Source organism: Lissotriton vulgaris, chromosome 8 (assembly GCF_964263255.1).
Source record: "Lissotriton vulgaris chromosome 8, aLisVul1.2, whole genome shotgun sequence".
In the NCBI taxonomy this organism is placed as follows: Eukaryota; Metazoa; Chordata; class Amphibia; order Caudata; family Salamandridae; genus Lissotriton; species Lissotriton vulgaris.
In genome coordinates, this window is record NC_141696.1 from 407,391,846 (window position 1) to 407,414,190 (window position 22,345).

Sequence of the window (22,345 nt, forward strand, 5' to 3'; positions counted from 1 at the left end):
CATGAGGTGGTCTTTCAGAGCCGGACCCCTCCTATATGTTTTCAGGGGAGTCTGTGGAATATGTGGCCCTATGACTAGATCTGATCTAAGAACCTTCCAATTTCTTCGGAAAGTTTGAACAATCTCCGAGGATTGAGCTGAGTAGTCTGTTACCATTCTTAATTCATTTATGCTCTCGGATTTTGTTTCGGGTGTTCTCTCTCTCCCATTATCAGCTTTTTTCTTTCTGGATGTTCTCCTTTCTTTTCAGGCCCTTTCAATATATTTTCCTTATACCCTCTCTCCCTGAGCTACTGAATGATTCTTCCTTGAATTTTAGAAATTCCTTGTTGGTAGTGCAATTCCTTCTTAACCTAAGAATTTTCCCATAGGGCACCCCCTTAATTACACTGTCAGGATGGAAACCTCCCGCATTAAGCGTGCTGTTCCAAGCTGTTGGCTTTCGATATAGTGGCGTTTGAATGGTTTCGTCTCCAATGTACACGTGTAGATCTAAATACAGCACCTGTGTTTCATTGATACATTCTGCGAAGATCAAGTTGCAATCCTTGTTGTTGAGGGCCGCCACATAGACTTCTACCTCCTCTCGTGTCCCCTTCCAAATAATGAAGAGATCATCTATGTTGCGCGCCCACAACACAATGTTGGCTAGCCATTTCTCCATGTCCCCTGCCGAGGCCACGTGCTTCTCCCACCAGCCCACAAATAATAAATTTGCATAGCTGGGGGCAAAGCACGAGCCCATCACAGTTCCCTGCTCCTGGTGGCGAAAACAAAGATGTTATTTTACAAACAGAATGAAGTAAGTTTCATACTCACAGGTTATGTTCATAGTATTATGCATTTCGCTTTTTCAAAAATAATTCAATGGCTCTCAATCCCTTCTCATGCTATATGCTTGTGTAGAGACTTGTTAGTCTAATTTTATAAGCAACATTTCTGATTCCTATTGAATGCCAGAGATAATTGGTAGGAAGTCCTTAGCGTCCTTTATATAAGAGCTCAGGTCTCGGACTAAAGGGTTCAAGAAAGAATCAATGAATAGAGAGGCGTTCTCTAACAGACTTTTCAGTGAAGAAACGATTGGTCTACCTGGTGGATTTTTGTTACATTTATGCACTTTCGTCAAGTGATAAAAAAGTAGGGCTCTCCGGTACATCACAAAGAATAAATCAATAATCCATGTCCTTCAGTATTCCTTTTTCATGCCATTTTTCTATGAGTGCGTGAAATGCAATTATGTTTTTTTTCATATACTGGTCGAGTGACAATCCTGTAGCACTCTTTGTTTGAAAGTTGTCTCCAAGCTTCTCTTTGGTACTGTTTCCTGTCCATCTGTACGATATTTCCTCCCTTATCTGAGGGTTTTATGATCAGGTCATCGTCATTTTTCAAATCCATTATTGCTTTCCATTGGGTTTTTATAATATTCTCTTTACTTAGATCAGGGCCCCTGGCTTGTAATTTTTTCAGATCGCTTATCAATTAAATCATGGAAGGTATCAATTATGTCATAGGCAGTTTGGGGAATAAATCGTGATTTCAATTTGATGTTACTCGAGGCACCCACTTGTGTTATTCCTGCCTCTTCCAATGTCCTCACTATGTCTGCCTGGCTTGCCATTGTACTCTCATATTCCAGTTCTCGCAGTAGTTGTACTAATGTCTGTGCCGGTGGTAATTTCCCCTCCTGATTGTGCCTCTTCAATTTTAGATTTCGGTTTTGCAGAGTATAGGAGATGCATTTTCATCAATTTAATTTTTCTTATATATTTATAGAGATCAATCCACACATTGGCGTAGTCAAATTGTGCTATGGGGCAAAAGGAGAGTCCCAACTCTAATACATTTCTTTCTTCCATTGTCAGTTGTCTTTTTGATAAATTTACAATTGTTTGTTTTCTTGTTATTTACTCTTCCCCCCCTTTTGCTCCTCGTCACCATGTACTCTGATGTTGCAGCCTTTCCCCTTCCTGCCCCTTCTTGTTCTCCGTTTCTCCTTTCGGTGGTGGGTGTGTTCTTGCAGCCGATCTTTGTTTCGCCTGTCTCAGTAGTTGGTACTTGTGGGAATCACTTCTTTCTATTTCCGTGTTACCTGCTCCCCCTTGGATACTTCAGATTCCGAGGTTTCTCTAGAGGAGGCGTCTTGTGCCTTCTATTGCAGCAATAGTTTTCTTGGGCCTTCAAATTTCTTAGCAAAGGTCAATATTTTCCCTGATTCATAGTCTTCCTCGTCTCAGAGGTATTTTGTTTGTTTCCGGTGTTTAATTATGCTTTCATAATCCAATAACAGTCTTTTCATGTGCTGTTGTAGTTCTTCTATAAGCTTATTGTCTTTCTCCAGTGCTATTTCTGCTTCAATGCCCTTGATTTCCTCAAGTAATTTTTGTCTGTCACTCCACATGTATTTGATTAATATTTTGACCATTCCACTTGCTGATTCATGTGTGTATTCTGACCATTCTTGTAGCAACTGGGGGTCTGGATTCTTGTACGCGGGGCTTGTGTAGATCCTCAGTCCCCTTGGAATTTGATTTGCGACGAGATATCGCTGTAGGGAGGTAGCCTCCCACCACTTTCTTGTTTCTTTTTCATATGCCTTCTCTAGTTTCCCATATAGAGCTTTTAAATTACTCGTTTTTGTTTGAGCGCCTGCTCCAGCTTGTGTGTTACTATTAGATTTCCTTGCACTCTTTATAAAAATGCCTTCTGCTGCCTCCTCCCTCTCGCGGTTGGAAAACATGCTCCTTTTCCCCTTGTTAATCCTCCTTCTTTGTGGCTTTCTTTATCTATCTTTGATTCTTCCCTCAACGTGCCTGTCACTCTGATGTATTCTTCGTAATGAAAGAAACAGGCGCTCCGCTTACCCGAAAGGTTACACCACACATCCCGCGTCCTCCGACTTGCGGTGCCCGGTGTTTCTCCTCTCACGGCTCCTCGTTGCCTGCTGTTCTTCACGAGTTGTTTCCTCCCGCTTGAGTCTGCTTAATCCTGCAGAGTGAGATCTGTGACGTAGCCAGCAGCATACTTTCTAATATTCCCATACGTTCACCAGCTGCTTCTCGCGCGGCACAGGTGCAGAAACCTCCGCATTGGTGAAACGCGAAATGTGTTCCCATGCGATGATCCCTCTCACGGACCGTAAATTGAGGTGCACACCAGGGGAATTATATTTTCAGAAATGTATTTGCCAGAAACAAATTAAACACCCAACAGACGCGTTTCGGCTACACGCCTTTGTCAATGTCGGTAGGGTCCAGATTCGTGTCATTTTAAACAAAAAAACAATAAAGTTCATCGACATAGAAAGGGGGAAGCAGTTCATTGTACTCATGGAAAGCAAGGAGGGATTCGCGGTATCACATGATTATACTTTTCATGGCGGCCATCTTGTAATGTATTCCTATCTCATACATTGCAATTTCATTTGTGTATTCATGATACTTATTTACATGATAATATATATTCGTTCTTATTGTATTTGCCTGTACAAGTATATACACATACAGTCTATATACACATAATACAATTCCTGATCTGTGTTAAAAAAAATATATATATATATATATATATATACTGAAAAGACCACAGGTTTCAGGGACGTTATAGTTAGTTGGACATTTCACTCATACAAAACCAGAGAAATTTGGCCGTTATCAATAGTTTATCTAACTATAACATGCGCTCCCGCAAGGTACTGCTGATGACGTCACATATTACATCACTCATGATGTATTTATTATTTATTTAGCGATTTATAGAGCGCCTGGTGACCCGGAGGCATCCCCGCGCTGTAACATTTGTGGAAACCAGAGGGGAAAGGGGACTTTATTTTGGGAACAGCAGAGTTTTCAATTTTTTCCGGAAAATGAGGTGGCTGGGTTCCAGCCGCAGGGGGCGAGGAAGTGAGTTCCATCCAGAGGATGCTTTTACAGAAAAGCGACGACCGCCGGTGCGTGCCTTCCTGTATCTGGGGACGTTGGCCAGACGCTCATTGTCCGAGCGTAGGGACCTGGGGGCCTTGTATGGAGTGACCAGGTCTCTCAGGATAGCAGGGCCAAGACCGTTGAGAAGTTTGTGTGCGGTGCACAGGGCCTTGAATTCCACCCTTTGTCGTATTGGAAGCCAGTGGAGGGCCTTGATCGCTGGTCTGGCTGAGACTCTGGAAGGGAGGTTCATAAGGAGCCGGGCGGCTGCGTTTTGCGTACGCTGAAGTTTAGCCATGGTGGCTTCAGGAGCTCCCAGATAGACCATGTTACTGTAGTCTAGCCGCGCGAGGATCAGACCTTGGACCAGGAGTTTCCTAGATAGGGGCGGAAGTAGTGGGAGGATCCTGCGGATGGAGCGCATGAGACCAAAACAGGTGCCTGCTGTTTTGGCTGCTTGAGTTTTCAGCGACAGCTCGGGTTCCAGCCAGACTCCTAAGGTCTTAATTTCTTGTTTCGGGGGGGGGAACTTCCCCAAAAACGTCTGGCCAGACCGATGGGGGGATGGTGGTCCATTGCTTGCCCAAAAGCATGACTTCTGTCTTTGATCCGTTTAGTTTGAGCGATGACTCGCACATCCAGTGGTGAATTTCCTGGAGGCAGTTCAGCAGATTGTCTGGGTGGTTGTCCAGATGTGAGAGTGAGACGACCAATTGCGTGTCGTCTGCGTAGCTCACTATCTTGATCCCGAAGGGGGCGACTACATCCTCGAGGGGGGCCATGTATGCATTAAATAAAGTGGGGCTTAGTGATGACCCCTGGGGGACTCCGCTCGTGAGGGGGAGGGAGGCAGAGTGGGAGTTGCCATCCCATACCTGGAACGAGCGCCCTGAAAGGAAGGATTCTATCCATGTGAGCGTCGAACCTGCGAGCCCTGCCACGGCCAGCCGATGGAGTAGGACACGGTGGTTAACCGTGTCAAAGGCTGCGCTGAGGTCCAGGAGGATCACTGCCACTGACCCTCCTGAATCCAGAATGCACCTTGCCTCCTCGATGACAGCGAGAAGGGCGGTATCTGTGCCGTGACCCGGGCGGAACCCAGTTTGGGACTGCCGCAGAAGGTTGTTTGATTCTAGAAACTGTGACAGTTGCCCATTGACCAGTTTCTCTGCCATTTTGCTGACGCATGGGAGGAGTGAGATTGGCCGGTAGTTCGCCATGTCGGCAGGGTCCAGATGAGGTTTTTTTAGGAGTGCCTTGACTACTGCACTCTTCCAGCTGGGGGGGACCGAGCCTTGAGAGAGCGAGATGTTTATCAGCTCCGTGATCGTAGGCACGATGACAGGGGCTACTGTTTTCAGGAATCTAATGGGGGCGGGATCCAGAGGGGATCCGCTTTTCATTTTGGCCATGGTTGTGCCTACTTCGTGTAGTGTTACTGCCCTAAAAGCGGTCAGCTGAGGATGCATGATGTTTCCTGTGAGGTTGGTAGATGCATCATTGTCCATGTGGTTTGGCAGGCAGGGGGGGGGGAGGGAGACTAGAATACGGGCGATTTTGGAGTTAAAGTAGGTAGCCAGTTCGTCACTTCTGTCCGCAGGGGGTGTGTTGGAGGAGGGGGGAGCTGGTATTTTCAATAGCTCTTTGGCGATGAGAAAGGATTCTCTTGCCGAGTTGGTGGAGTTTTTTATTCTAGTGTCGTAGTGTGAGGCTTTAGTGAGCTTCAGGGTTGATTTGTAGATTCTCACCGACCTCTGATAGGCTTCCTTGCTGGCGTGCAGCCAGTCTTTCCTCCATAGTCGCTCTGCTTTTTTGCAGTCTTTGCGGAGAGTCCGGAGTTCCGGGGTGTACCATGGGGCAGATCCCAGTTTCCCGTTTTTATCCTCACGGGGTTTTTATGGGGAGGATGGAGTCCAGTGACGTGGAGATCCACTCCCTGAATTTCCTGTCTGCGGTGACCGGATCTTCCGAAGAGGTAGGGGTAGTAGAGTTCAGGGTTCTGGCCCAATCCTCTGCAGAGAGTCTGGACCATGCCCTGTCCCTGGTATAGGTAGTGGGTTTGTGGAGTTTCTTGAAGGCTCCTGGTAGGCGGAGAGGGACAATGAAGTGGTCCGTCCATGGGAGGTGGAGGGACTCTTTGGCTTGAAGGGTGGGGATGTTGGTAAACACCGGGTCAAGCAAATGACCTTTAGTGTTTGTGGCTCTGGAGTTGGAGAGGTGGAGACCGTAGGCAGCCAGTTCTGCGATCAAGTCGACTGCCCCTGTGTCTAGGGGGTCATCGAAATGGATGTTGAGGTCTCCTAGTATCGAAAAGTTAGTAGTGGAGTGGGCCTGAGACGCTATGGCTTCTAAGAGAGCACTAGCAAAAGGGCCAGAATGGCCAGGGGGACGATAAACTAGGAGGCCTGACAATGAGCTAGTCGGCGCTAACTGGATGGTGAAATAAAGGCTTTCGGAGTCCAGGATATGAGCATCGTTGGTTCTACAGGAGAGGTAGTCCCGGTAGATGATGGCCAGTCCTCCTCCTCTGCCTGATGGACGAGGTTGGGACTGGATAAGGAAGCCCGGAGGGAGGGCTAGAACAACGTCTGAATCCGAGTGGTCAGTAAGCCACGTTTCAGAGAGGAACAGAATGTCGAGCTCATGGTCTTCTATTAGGTGATTAATGAGCAGCGCATGCATACGGAGTGAGCGACAGTTCAGAGTGGCCAGTTTAAGAGCCGAAGGCATGGCGGGTCGGCTGGGGAGTTGTAGCTGAACTGGGCGGCAGAGTGTACAGCTGGTAAATGGTCCGTCAAGATCATGAACATAGTTGCATGAGCGGTCATTGGTGGGTCTGAGACTGAGGAGGTCCCGGCGCGAGTAGCTTACCCTAGGGGAAGCTGGGTCCGGCATGGGTTCTGACCCTGAGCCCGGCCGAGCGTGGACGGGCTTGCCTTAGGCGCGCCTTCGGCGCGCCTTCGGCGCTCCCGCTGCGCTCGTCCGCTGCGCTGGTATGGCCGACACATTTGAGGCGTGGGACGTGGGCGTGGCCTCGTTGTGGGCGTGGCTACGCCTTCGAGCCGCGATGGCGGTTTGAGGGTTTTCCCTGTGTCAGCGCTAGGTTCCGCTGTGTCAGGGGATGTCAGGAGGGCTGCTCGGCGCGTTAGGCAAGCGCTTCTGAATGCAGGTGAGATGGTTTTTAAAAGCAGTGCGAGTGATAAGTAAGTTTTAAAAACACAGAGCAAAATACAGTCCTCCGGCTTTCCGTCTCAGAGGTCAACAAAAGAATAATGCAGGGCGCTTTCAATCAGCGTTAAGTAGTCTTACAAGTGGGCGTGGCCTCGTTGTGGGCGTGGCTACGCCTTCGAGCCGCGATGGCGGTTTGAGGGTTTTCCCTGTGTCAGCGCTAGGTTCCGCTGTGTCAGGGGATGTCAGGAGGGCTGCTCGGCGCGTTAGACAAGCGCTTCTGAATGCAGGTGAGATGGTTTTTAAAAGCAGTGCGAGTGATAAGTAAGTTTTAAAAACACAGAGCAAAATACAGTCCTCCGGCTTTCCGCCTCAGAGGTCAACAAAAGAATAATGCAGGGCGCTTTCAATCAGCGTTAAGTAGTCTTACAAGTGGGCGTGGCCTCGTTGTGGGCGTGGCTACGCCTTCGAGCCGCGATGGCGGTTTGAGGGTTTTCCCTGTGTCAGCGCTAGGTTCCGCTGTGTCAGGGGATGTCAGGAGGGCTGCTCGGCGCGTTAGGCAAGCGCTTCTGAATGCAGGTGAGATGGTTTTTAAAAGCAGTGCGAGTGATAAGTAAGTTTTAAAAACACAGAGCAAAATACAGTCCTCCGGCTTTCCGCCTCAGCGGTCAACATGGTCAGTGACATCACTGATGAATTTCTAAGTTTTTAAAAATGCTAATTTCTAACTATAATGTACCTGTTTCTATGGTTTTTTCAGTGAATTTCTAAGGTTTTTTAAATGCTAAATTCTAACTCTAACTTCCCTGAAATCTACAGTTTTTTCAGTGAATTTCTATGTTTTTTAAAAATGCTAATTTCTACTTATAACGTAGTAGTCGCGTTTGCTGAGTGGTGCAGTAAGGGGACTGGGCCTCCGACCAGTGCTCAGGAATCCGCTGTGTTGGAATTACTAGATGTAACAGGAGGGTTAGTTGGCCCCCAAGGACAACCTTGGGGGCCAACTACCCCTCCTGTTACCTCCAGTAAGTCCCACACAGCAGGATTGCTAAGTTCTAAAAACAGGCCAAGCCTCCTTTGCCCACCAGTCCGCAAACGCGCTCCCTGGCGCACTCTTGGATGGGGATTAAAGTTCCCTTCGCTGCTGGGGGTCGTTAGGGGCCGACTAGCCTACCTAACAATTCCAGTAAGCCCCAGATAGTGGGATTGCTGAGATGTGGACACAGGCCAGGCCCCCTTTAGCCACCACTCTGTAAGCACACCTCCTGGTGCGCTTTTGGTTGGAGGATGCAGGGTCCCTGGTGGCCAACTACCCCTCCTGTTATCTCTAGTAAGCCTCATACCGCTGGATTGCTGAGACTGGTCTGAGGCCACGCCCCCTTTTTATACCACTCTACAAACGCGCCTCCTGGCACACTGCTGCTTGGGGGATGAAGTCCACTTTAGTCCTTAGGTCCTCAGGACACAAGAGGACCTCAACGCCCCACCAGCAATGCGCCAAGAGGCACATTTGCGCCGAGTGGTTTAAAAAGGGGTGTGGCCCTGGACCACCTCTCAGCAATCCCACTGTGTGGGGCTTACTGGAGGTACCTATTGGGCTTGTTGGCCCCTAAGAACCCTTAAGATTTTAGGGGACTTAATCCCCCAATCCAGAACGCGTGTTTGCACAGTGGTGCGGGAAAGGGGCGACGTCTCCGGCAAGAAGCCCGCTTCTGCTTTATTTCTATTATTGTTAGAAGGGGGGGGCTGTGTGGTCCCCTTTCTCTTAATATTTTGTGGGCCCTGGGGACCCCATACTCCAGGGCCTGACCCACTTAAAAAAAAAATTAAAAAACAGCAGGAAAGGGCTGACATGTAGCTCCCTTTGTCCAAAAGCAATTCTGCTTTGCTTCATGGAAGAGCGAGCAGGTTTCCTGCTCTCGCTTCCATGAAGCAAAGCAGTGTTTGTTATGACAGGGCAGGATCACTGCTCCTGCCATAGCAAACAGCAATGTCCTGACGGTTGGCACCCTGGGACATTGCTGGAGCTGGCCCTGGAGGCTGGCAGTCCCCAGGGCCAAGGAGGGCTCCAGGAGGGGGGCCATGCAGCCCCCTCCCATCTGTTTTAAAGCCTTGGGGAGGTGGTGGTCCCTGGGGCAGGGGGCCTGCAACGGATCCCCGTATTTAAATAAAGTGTGCCCCGGGGAGGTGGTGGTCCACGGGCAGTGTGGGGGGGGCTTGAGCCCCCCACACAAAGTTTTAAAAAGTAGCCCCGGTGAGGTGACGGTGCCCGGGTCTTTGGGACACCGGTGAGGCCCCCCACCCTATATAATTTGCAGCCCCGGGGAGGTGGCAGTCCCCGGGGCAGTGTGGGGGGGAAGAAGACCCCCTTGCATTTGTATAATAGAGCCCCGGGGAGGTGGCGGTCCCCAGGGCTGCGGGGGCTGTGTGCCCCCTGTGCATTATCAGCAAAGCCCTGGGGAGGTGGCTGTCCCTGGGGCTGCGGGGGCCACCATGGGCCCCCGTTGCATATATCGGGATTGCCCCAGGGACCAGGCCCACCCAGGGGCTTGAAAAAAACTAAGCGCGGGAGAACACGATTTGGTTTTTTAAACATTTTCTACCGGATTTGCGCACCCAACGCACCTCCAGCGAATTTGTTCTTTTAAAAATTCTTCTTTTGGTTCAATTTATTTTAAAAAATGTTCTTTTTGGCTCTGGGGTCCCTGTGGGACTGACCAGGCCTAGTGGGTCAGGGTATATTTACCCTGCCCCCCTTTTCATGTTTTTTATTATTTTTCTCACCTTTTTTTTCTGTGACTCGGTACTCGTGGTTCGAAGAATTGGCAGTCAATTTGTAACAAGTTCGTGATTGAGAGGTTTCAGCCAATCAGATCTCACAGTTCTCAAATATCGACATCTGTACATCTGAAAATTTCTCAAGAACTACTGAACAGATTTACACCATTTAAAGAAACGCATGCTTTGTGGACCAAAAGCTACCTTTTTACCAAATTTGGTGTAATTCCGTTCAGCAGTTCGGGCTGTAGCCGTGACGAAATTTTCCTATTGAAATTAACATGTAGAAAACACATTTTGGGACCTCCCCTTTTTTCTTGGCCCCCGCTTGACGATATATATATATATATTTGTCCGATGAAATGTGACTGTAAAGAGGTTGCTTAGCACTGGTACTCCTGGTGTTTGAATCATAATGAAATACTTGTTTATGTATCAGGCATAATGTGTGTATAATGTTTATTTAATTATCATTATGCGAACAATTAAATATATTTCAATGAAGTGTTTACATGTATATACATGCGGGATTGACCCATTACAAAATGGCGCTCACATTAGTTAGTGAGCGTTGGTCCTTTCCTTATTTCCATTCAAGCAATACTGTTGAAAAACATGGCGTTTCCGATGTGCCGGTAACATCAAAGAGGGCACTTCCGCCAAAACGCGTCTGTTGTGGGTCACAAAATAAATGTGTGAATATCACCCCGGGAGTGCGATATCTTCTTTCTGCAAAATTGAAGGAGTGGAGCGAGATATTGTTAGCGGTGTACACAACCGCTATATCGCACCAGCCTGCGAGTGCCTCAGTTCTTTTCCATGTGGAAACCAGGAGCCTGTTTTTCATTCGGAGGCACCACCGCATCTGCTACAGCGTTATCAGTAAATCTTGGAAAGCTCTGCTGGAGGAGGAGAAGGGACGCCGAGCGCCTCGTAGGACGCACGGGGGGTTCTGAAACACCACCACCGGTTAGTCCCGACATTGAGTTTGACATTAACGAACTGTGCAGCATTAGCGGCAAGGCTGGGGGTGAACAATATACATAAAAGACTTTGTATACAAGTGACCAAGGCACAGTAATCACGGCACAAGCCATGTTTTGTGAGAAATCGCGTTGGGAGGCGGCTAAAGATATGTTTAAAAGTCAGGATGCAGGGCAAGTCCATACAGATGCCCCAGATCACAAACCACCGAGAAATAGACTGAGTGAGATCATGGCCAAATTAGAGCTTCTCTATTAACGCAAGACGCGCAAATGGTGGGAGGCCACCAGTCTGCAGAGTTATATTGATGCACAACGAGTTCGAAGGGGCCTACGGGTATACACTGTGCCCTCATATGAGAATCCTGATCCGCAATTACTCACAGATTGGGCTGAACATACAGCGCAATATTGCCAAGGAACACTGGGCATACTAGTGAAGTATGCCTGGAGTGACCGGGACAAAGCACTGCTAGAGATCAAAGAATTGGGAGATGAACTCTTAAAGGAAGAACAAGATAAAAAACAAGCAGAGGAACTGATGGGTCAAAGGAAGGCAAGACTACTCAAGTATGAGCAGAAAATCAAATTTCGTTAACAGGAGAAATGTATCTGGGATGCAAATGATTACTTGCAGGGCAGGGTGTTAACCTTCGCCCGGAAGTTGGATGGCCCGAGAAGAGAACTGAGCCTGCGATCCAAACATGTGCCACAAAGAGTTGAAACATCTGAGCCAGACGTCACGGAAAATGAGTAGAGTGACGAGCAACCAGGAAGATCAGTGGAAGGGAGGAATGTTCCCTTTTCACGACAAATTCAAAATCATCCGCCAATCTTGGTTAAGGAGGGCAAGAACAAACCCCCTAACGGATAGATCTCTCACGGATATTGAATTGAAAGTACTCACTCTAGGACTAACATTTTGTCCCAGCAGCCATCTACAGTACACGAAATCGAGGATAGATCTGTTCAGCTTCGTGCGAAAATTAAAACTTCAAAATCAGATCTAATGTGAGAGAACAAAAGGGTACAACACCCTGGTTAACTTCAACAGACACACTAACTGGAAAAGACTTACCTGCAATAGAGCTCCTTGAAAATTTAAGGTTGGAGATTGAGGACACGCAGACATCTAATGGTGACATGGCGGAAAGAGCAGTCAATGTGGGTATTGAGCAAGAACGTGAGGAGAGCCCTTTGAAACCTAAATCTTTGTTTAACCCTCAAATGCCATGGGATGCCATTGACGTATTCTCTGAAGCCATGATGAATGACCTTCTAAACTTTAGAGTGAAGGCGAAAAATATAGTGTTTTTCAGCAATCTGTCAAAGGTGGAAAAGCAGGCACTTCAGAACTTAATGCATGATCAATCCATCATTATAAAACCCTCTGATAAAGGGGGGAATGTGGTGCTGCAAACCAGGGAACAGTACTGTAAAGAGGCATTACAGCAACTAAATACTAAATGTTATCAAAAAGTAACCGGTAAGATCTATCAAAGTAGCATTAAAGTGTATGATGATCTGATTGCTACATGGTATAACAAGAAAATGCTGGGACCGGAAGGACATTTGTTTTTACACAGTTCCAATCCTTCTACCACATTCCTAAACTGCATAAGGAGAGTATACATCCACCTGGTAGACCAATTGTTTTGTCTCTAAATGGACTAACAGAACATTTATCTATGTTTGTTGATCATTATTTGTTTCCGTTGGTGACACAGTTGGATTCATATATAAGGGACACAAAAGATTTTTTTAATAGGATCATGAATGTTGGATGGGATTCCACTTAACAGTTAATGGTCCTTGATATTACTAGCCTCTACACCTGCAAAAACCATGAGGATGGGGTAAAAGCAGTGAGGTTTTATCTAGAAAAACGCCAATTGTGAAACTCTTAACATAACAAAATGTTAATAGAATTCATCGAATTCTGTTTGAGAAATAACATCTTTTTATTCGAGGACCAACATTACAAACAGCTAACTGGTACGGCGATGGGCACCTGCTTCGCCTCCAGCTATGCGAACTTGTTTGTTGGCTGGTGGGAGGAGCGGGTGCCCAAAACTTACCAATGTGGTACCGCCGTAGGCCAGGTCACAGAGTGGTATCGATATATCGATGGCCTGTTCATCGTGTGGCAGGAAACAGCGGAGTCGGCACATGGGTATATCGATCTCCTCAACCACAATGAATTAAATTTGCGATTCTCTGGTACAGTGAGTCCAGTGGCAGTACACTACCTGGATCTGAGGGTATATGTTGAGGAGGGCACAATACAAACTGCACTGTGCTGCAAATCCACTGCGGGTAATTCGATACTGTATGCAACCAGTAGTCATCCCACCCAACTTGTCATAGAGTATTCCTTACCGGGAATTACTCAGGCTGAAAATAAACTGTTCTAAGGAAGGAGAGTTTGAAACAGCTGCATCTGAAAGTATTGCCAGGTTCATTGTAAGGGGCTATAATCCAACAGCATTGAATGCCACGTTACAAAAAGTTAGAGGCATGCAGAGAAACCAGTTGCTATTAAACAAAGAAAAACCAAAAACAGATAAGGGTAAGTTCCGAATGGTAACTCCCTATTCTGCGGAGGATAACCATTTCAAGAAAATGCTAACGAAGAACTGGCATTTTCTTAAGACAGATACCATCATTAGTGAGGATATCCCTCCACTACCATAGGTGACTTTCAAGAAAGCAAGGTCTATTTGGGACATGCTAGTGAGGAGTCACTTAGAGAGAATACCGCCAAGAGTGAGCACACTGAAATAAATGATGGGATTTGATCCCTGTAGCAAATGCAAGGCATGTGCCAACAGCAGGAGGGTTGTATCGTACACAATTCCAGACATAGGCAAAATCAGAAAAATTAACAAATTTATTACACGCAGTACGCCCTATACAGTTTACTGCCTTACTTGCCCGTGTGGACTTCGCTATATAGGCAGTACGGTCCACCAATTAAAAATCAGGATATTGGAGCACATGAGGGCTATTGATAAAATTGATCAGGCGTATCCAGTGGTGCGTCACTTTGCGGAGAAACATAAGAGTGACCGCAATCAGTTACAGTTCTATGGTCTGGATCATGTACCTTTGAGTGTGCGGGAGGGTGAAAGAGTAAAAAAGTTGTGCAGACTTGAGTCGCGTTATATAATAGATCTGCTCACCAAACACCCACAAGGTTTGAATTGTGGAGAGGAATTATCGGTGCATATAGGCTGATCAGTTAATGTATGAAAGTTATAATTGATTTTTGGTGATGGTAATGCTGTAGATCCAACTGCTTTATCATTTAAAATTTAAAATCTAAAGTAAGCAACTGTGAACAGCAAATGTGTTATGGATATCGTAACTGCATCCTGACCAGTGTAACAATGCATGAGATTATATAGGTTTTCCCGATGTGTCAAATAACAATGATAAAAAACTGAAACTGCTTTTTTATGAAAAATGTGACATGAGAGTTGCAAAGATTATAAAATGTTTGAGAGCACAACAGCCGATCCACGGCTTCATAGCATATGTCAGATGAAATACGACCGTAAAGGGGTTGCTTAGCACTGGTACTGCTAGTGTTTGAATCATAATGAAATACTTGTTTATGTATCAGGCATAATGTGTGTGTAATGTTGATTTAATTATCATTATGCGACCAATGAAATATCATTTCAATGAAGTGTTTACATGTATATACATGCGGGATTGACCCATTACAAAATGGCGCTCACATTAGTTAGTGAACGTTGGTCCTTTCCTTATTTCCATTGAAGCAATACTGTTGAAAAACATGGCGTTTCCGATGTGCCTGTAACATCGAAAAAGGCACTTCCGCTGAAACGCGTCTGTTGTGGGTCACGAAATAAATGTGTGAATATCACCCGGGCGTGCGTTATCTTCTTTCTGCAAAAGTGAAGGAGTGGAGCGTGATATATATATATATATATATATATATATATATATATATATATATATATATATATATATATATATATATATATATATATATATATATATATATATATATATATATATATATATATATATATATATATATATATATATATATATATATATATATATATATATATATATATATATATATATATATATATATATATATTGTTCACCAAGGAAGCACTCGCGCTTTGGAAGGGCTCACAACGCTCCGCTCTACCCTCCGGTCTGTTTGCCTTGCAGATGCACGCATATGAGGATTCCAATTACATTTCTCCACGTCCGACGCGTTTCAAGGCAGGTACGCCCCTTAATCATCGACTGCTGTGCAAGGGGCAATGAATTACTCACTTCTTTTCATTCAGCATTTTATTGAATGAATCCGCCCCTCAGTGGGCGTGGCATGCTTTCACCAAGCAGGATGCTGGTCATTAGAGTCCATAGAAAGTGAGTACATTATTTCCCTTCAGTAGGTTCATTTTCCCTTGTACATATAATGCTTCTTTTTAAACCCTTAAGTAGGGAGGAATGTCTCATGCTTGGATCCCTACCAAATAGATTAATATTCTTGTGAGTTTCTTAGAGATTGTCTTCTCAACCTTCGATAGCCAAGTAGCTGAAAATCTCCAGAGAAATACATGTTAATGTCAATCAGTACCAACAATCTTAAAGTCAAGAAAGCAACACAGTAACGTTTCCAAGCCGATTTAGAAATACATAGAACACTTTAATGAGCAATAAGATAACAAAATGATTAACATGAGATATGGGGATATGTTTTTAAAGGTTTATGGCAAAAGCACCCAGACAAAAGTTAAGTATCATTTCAAAACAACAGTTTGTGGTTGACAGAGCCCTTAATGCGATTTCAGTGCAATCACAATGCAGTGGAGGCCAGGTACACCAATCGGTTCATTTAGGTCAAAGTAATTACCTTGGGACTTAATACCTGAAACAGAAGTCAGAATCCTTTAGCAGTGCAAGCTCCAAGGCTGTGGCTGGCAAGGGTCCCTCAAAGTCATATATGTAGTCATTGAGCTACATCTACAGTGACTTGTTTTACAGCCAAAAGCTTTAAGAAGAACAAAGAAGTCAGGAGTCTTCTTTCTTCCACTCGGGTCTCCTTCTTCATAAGTGTTCTATCCAGCTCCAGGAATGTTCTGAGGAAATTATGTTAAGATGCTAGTCTTATCCAGTGCACTGCGCAGTTATTGCAGAGTTTTCCCTACTCAATCATCCTTACTTTAATGTCCTATGCCCGCATCCTTGGCCCACCTCCATTTGCTTTTCCCTTTACTCTAAAATATACCAGAAGTCCGAAATTGAAGATGATTAAATGCTTCTTCCCTCTAAAAAGGTTAATAGGAGTGTGTAAAACAGAACTACTGGAGTACTCCAAAATGTCTTTTGAACTCGCTGCTTAAAGTTTGTAAGACAATAGGTCTTCCTCTCCTACCAGTATTTACCTACACTTCCCCTGTTGATGTTATTCAAATAATTAAAATCATGGTCATTGATTCCAGTAGCTGTTTTGTATGATTAATATACAGGCCCTTAGATGAATTCTGGCTGAAGTTTAGGCTCTACAGTCAGTCAGTCATTGAAGTTAAGGGTACAAGACACTATAACCTCATACCTGTCTCTTTTGACAGTGCCCATATTTTGCTTGAGGAAAATGGTATGAAAAGGTGTGGGAAGGGCAAGTGAATTGGGATCAATGGTTACTAATTTCATGGAGCTACAAAAGGCCAAGACAGCAATGTAGTGTACAGCACAAACATAAATAGCTAAAAAGAGTGCTTTAAATGGAAAAAGAGAAGTGCTGGTACTCACCAAATTGATTGGGGTGGGCCTGGAAGGGGCATGTCTAGGGGTCTGGCTTCGAGGCAGGCATGTACAATACCAGCACTTTCTTCTTCAGTGTAAAGTACCCTAGTGCCCTTCGCCCAAGTTCAGCACATATGTGCAGGGTGTAATTGGTATTTTTGTCATTTTACATAGCGTGGACTTGGCCGAGGACATTAAAACTCTTTACATGAGAAGCAGAAGTTTTATTTGAAAGCATACGTCTTTTGTTTTTATGGCATAGGGAGATTTAAGTGATTTGCCCAGAATCACAGGATTCTAAGCCAATGCTGGGATTTCACCTCCTTGAGTCACAAAACAAAAAATTATGCTTTCATGTAGAACTTCTACTTATCATGTTAAGCTTTTTAATGCCCTTATGTCAAGTGTGTGCTATATATAAGTGCAAAAAAGTATCATTTGTGCCTTGTACACACAAGCTGAACTTGGCCAATGGGCATTAGGCGCTCTGACAGACAATGGCAAGTGTATTACAGTGCTGCAACTTTACACTACAACTTACAGTGTGACAGGTCCAGTATCGGAAGCTCTAGCCATCAAGCCACATCTCCTTATTCCTGTTGCGCTGTCAAAATATAAGTCTGCAGGTACAAGCTGCCTCTGGAGTACACTCACCATTAACTGTCACACACCCATACCCCAGAGCCTAATCCCATCATGCCATTAGGAATACCGGTACTCTCTTGACACAAGGAGAAGTCCCAGTACTCAATGGGACCACTGAGAAGTGCCGGTACTCAGTACTACTGGTGAGCATGGCTGGACTGAGAAAGCAAACCAGCCATGGCAATTAAGTCAAAACTGGCCCGGGAAGAGGGTATGTTCGGGGGATGCTGGTGGGAAACTTCAGCTGATTTGCTTACAGGGGGCTGATATTGTAGCTCTGCTATAAAACATAAAACTGGCCCCCAGTAACATAAAAAATGGTCCAAGCGGGAAAACAGCTGGGGCCTGCTATAGCCAGTCTGGCCCTGAAGGTGAGTACCAGCCCATTTAAAGCATTGTTTAAAAGTAGTTGTAAACGCGAACCTTTCGGCATGCAGTTTAAGTGGAGATGTGTGTAGCAGGAGTGTTCAACTAGCATGCATGTTTTATCCTCTTGTTCTTCCTCACAGCCTTCGGAAACCATCATGGCTCAAATCCAGATGCAGACTCCGGTTCCTATTCATACGATTTCTTTCAACTGTGATGATACAGAGGCAAACCAGTTCCTGTATGAGCTTTCCAACAAGACTGGGGGCCGGTTCCATTGCTACAGCTCGGACCTGAGAGATCCCGAGGCCCCGCGAGCTTTTGTGGTAAGACTATTTTCTGTTTTTATAATTGGTGGTTGTGTTGCCTGGGTGAGATCTGTACTGTGTAAGGTGACTTAAGCACACTTGACAAATTGACATTTTGATCCTCCCCCTCCTTGGCAAAAGCTGCTTGTTGTAGAAGTCTCACTGTATCCACCCACCCAAGGAGTCAATTCATTGCAATATGAACTTTAATTTAATGAGAGTGTAACTCACAACTCCCTCAAACCTTTTCTCCTCTTCTTTCCACCTCCCACCAATATTTTAAAATATGGATTTCTTTGATATGGGGTACAGATTTCCCCAAATTCCATCACCAATCTCATTAATTCACCCTTTTTAAATATTCATGTTTTCTTTTAATATTTAAGGTTTATAAACAGCTGGTATCACTGATAAGTAGGAGATTAACATTGAATCAAAACTATGTTAAATTAATGGACACAAGGATGGAATTGTGATACTGGTATGCATCATGCCACGGTAATGTCACACATTGTATCAAAAATAAAAATGATTACAAAAATCACTGGATTTGTGCTTTATCTGAAATATGTTTCAAGGGAAAAAATAAATAAGACAATAGAAAAAATCTTAAGGAATATTTAGGGACACTTTTCTTCAAACAGAGATGTTTTCTAGCGTTCAAAAACCTTTTGACATTTCAGGCAGATGAATAGAGAGTAGAGAGGACCAGAAACTGGTCCGATGCAGGCGTGATCAATCTGTCTGCCAAGACAATGGCCTATCAGTTGCATTTGGTTTCATGTTAAAAGATGGAATCCAAACATTCCTTTTGCAAAAATATGTGCTTAAAAATACGAGCTTCCAAAATCTCTACCAAACACCTTCAAAAAAAGCCTCTACCAAAACCTCCACGTCTTGAGTGATGTCATGAGTGATGTCACTGACCATGTCATGAGTGATGTAATATATGACGTCATCATCAGTGCATTGCGGGCGCGCGAGTTATTGTTAGCTGAACTAACTATAACAGGGAATTTCTACGGTTTTGTACGAGTAAAATGTCCAACTAACTATAACGTCAGTGAATTTCAAAGGTTTTTTTAAATGCTAATTTCTAACTATAACGTGCCTGAAACCTACGTTTTTTTCAGTTAATTTCAAAGGTTTTTTAAATGCTAATTCCTAACTATAACGTGCCTGAAATCTATGGGTTTTTAAGGGAATTTCTAAGGTATTAAGTGCTAGTTTCTAACTATGCCTACAGAGGTAGGACATGTGAAGAAAGACAAAAAAAATGCACTGAAAGAAGCAAAAGAAATGCAGAAAGAAGCAACAGAAGTCCTCAAAGACGAAGAAAATTGCAGGAAGAGGCAAGACATGGGCAGAAAGAACCAACAGAGGAGCAGAAAGAGGCCTTGTTACAAAATCATCCTGTGCCCACAGCTTTTTCAGACAGGTACTGGTGGTAACTGACTCTGACTAACCAGGCCTAGAGCCAGTGGAATGCTAAAAGACACTTATAGTACAGTGAAAACACCTACATACACTAGGGAACACTATGCGTTGGGGTACCCCTGTGATTAGCATGACCTCCTCTGTAAGCCCCTCGTACATAATAGTGCAGAGGGATTAAAACTACCCCTTAAAATGCACCATGGGGCGCGTTGACACACTGGTGAAGGGAGGGGAGGCCTGAGGTGACGTGTGCAAACACGCCCTGTGGCCTTGAATCCTGAGTGTCCCTGGGGGCCAAATAACCCACCAGGTACGTCCAGTAAGTGCCACAGTGTTGCATTGTAGAAAGGTGTAAAATGGGGCATGTTTGACATGCCCCGCCCCTCCCTTTACCACTGCTCCAAGGAACCCTGTGTCATGTTTTAAGTTGGGGGATTAAGTCCTCTTGAATCCTGAGAGTCCCTGGGTCCAACTAGCCCACTATGTACCACCAGTAAGCACCACAGAGCTGCGTTGCAGAGGGTTGGTCCGAGGCCAGGCCCCATTTTACACCTGTCTGCATTGCAACTCTGTGCCACTTACTGGACATACCTGGTTGGTTAGTTGGCCCCCAGGGACCCTCTGGATTCAAGGGGACTTAATTACCCAACTTAATAAGGCCACAGGGCGTGTTTGTTAAAGCCCCCGGGAGGTGGTGGCCCCTTGAGTCTGTAACGGACCCCCAAATTTGCATAGTTAGTGCCCACGAGAGGTGGCGGTCCCTGGGGCGTGTTGTGGGGTTCCAGCCCCCCCACATAGGTAGTTTATTTTTTTTAAAACATGCCCCGGGGGTGGCGGTCCCTTTGGCCATGTGCCCCCGCAAATATTTTAGAAAAGCCCCGGGCTGGCTGTCCCCGGAGCCCCCATTACAATATAAACATTGCCCCGGGACTTGGCCCACCCGGGGGCTAATTAATAATGAAGCGCGGGAGCCTGCGCTTCGTTTTTTTTTCTTCACAGCAGGATCCACAGATCCACCTCGCAATTCGCCACTTTAAAAAAAAATGCCTTTATTGGGCCCTGGGGGTCCTTGTGGGACCCCTGAGCCGGCCTAGGGGGTCAGGGTGTTTCTACCCTGCCCCCTTTTCTCATTTTTTGCGTTTCTTTTACTGCTTTCTTGTGCCTGTGTTCTACTGAGGCACAAGATGGCTGCCAACACTTCCTAGTTTGAAGTGTTGATAGCCAATTAGCATGCAGCTTGTGATCGGCAGGGTGTGCGGATCCACCGCGCCTCTATATATCGAAACTTTTATTTTTTGATTTTCACAGCAACTACTGAACAAATTTACACCATTTAAGAAAAAGAGTTCTTTCTCAGGCAAGGACTACCTTCATGTCAAATTTGGTGTAATTCCGTTCAGCAGTTCGAGCTGTAGCAGTGTCTAAAGTTTCCTATGGGAATTGACATGGAGAAAACACGTTTTGGGACCCCCCTTTTTTCTCAGCCCCCGCTTACTGAGCTGACCGGAGCGGGCCATAAGTTTTGAAAATTTTGCGAAGATTCGTCAACCGGCGCCAAAGTTATTGGGGAAAGAATGTTACGAATTTCCTATGGATAATAGGTCCTAACTATAACTACCTACTGGCGACCGCCAGTAGGTAATATATATATATATACATAATCATTCGACAATTGGACAAGGGCGGAAACGTCGTTATGTGGCGGAGGGAGATGGCCAACTCAATGACAGGGAATGCTATAAACGTAGTACAATGGCAGAGGTCAAAACGGCTTGGAACATGTTCTACACCAACTTGCTGGCGTGGAAAAGCGCTGGTCTACTCACTAGAGAAGAGTTCAAATTCTTAAAAAATGTCCACCCAGTGATGCCCATTGTTTACTTTATACCCAAAATACACAAGAACAATGTGAAACCACGTGGGCATCCCATTATTTCAGCATGTAATAGCATTATGGAAAATGTCAGCAAGTATGTTGACTATTTCTTACAGGACCATGTAAAGAATCTTCCCTCTTTCATTCTAGGTACAGGTGATCTATTACAGAAGTTAGAAGGTATAATTTGGAAATCTGATTATTTGTTGATATCGCTTGATGTATCTTCTCTGTACACCTGTATCCATCACAGGGATGAGTTAAAAGCCATTGAACATTACTTGAATACTAGACCTATCTGCTTTATTGAACATACCAGGATGTTGCTATCGATGATCAATATGTGCTCGGAGAATCATTTCTTTTTGTTTTCCAATCAGGTGTTCCAACAGGTGAGAGGTGTGGCTATGGGGGTCTGTTTCTCCCCAGTTATGCCTGCCTGCATATGGAGCTTTGGGAGGGACAGGTCCTCATGCCCACCTATACCGAAATAATGTCTCACAATGTTATTAAATGGTTCCGGTATAATGATGACCTTTTGATAATTTGGAAAGGTTCTGAATGCGAGGCCTCACAGTTCATTGAAAGACTCAATAACAACAACCATAACCTTTTATTCACTGGTCAAATCAGTAGTAGGTCAATATGCTTTCTTGATGTCGAAATTAACATCCAGCATAACCAACTACATACGAGAATGTATAGAAAACCTACTGCTGGTAATTCTATATTACATGCCTCTAGCCATCACCCTGCAACACTTAATCAGTAGGATCCCCTATGGAGAAATGCTACAGATAAGAAGAATATGTAGCACCAACTCTGATTGCCAAATTGCACAAAAGGATTGTAGAGACAGGTTTTTAAGAAGAGGTTATTTCCCAGTGGTGGTTGACAAAGCCATACTTAAAGCAATTGAACTTGGCAGACCACAGGCATTAGCGGGCAAAACCAAGTTGGTACAAAGCAAACAGACAGAGACAAGACTGATTCTAACCTATAACAATCAGCATAAAACAATTCAAAGGATTTTCAATAAAAATTGGGCATTAATTAAAAGTG

General features: G+C 44.9%; 1 protein-coding gene across 1 annotated transcript in view; it reads left to right on the plus strand.

Annotated features, from left to right (window-relative positions):
• Positions 1 to 22,345, plus strand: part of VWA3B (von Willebrand factor A domain containing 3B) — a 981,637-nt gene that overhangs the window by 330,017 nt on the left and 629,275 nt on the right. Inside the window, exon 14 of the mRNA XM_086934174.1 lies at positions 17,806 to 17,988. Within this exon, the coding sequence (XP_086790300.1) occupies positions 17,806 to 17,988 (183 nt within the window). The remainder of the gene's footprint in view (positions 1 to 17,805; positions 17,989 to 22,345) is intronic.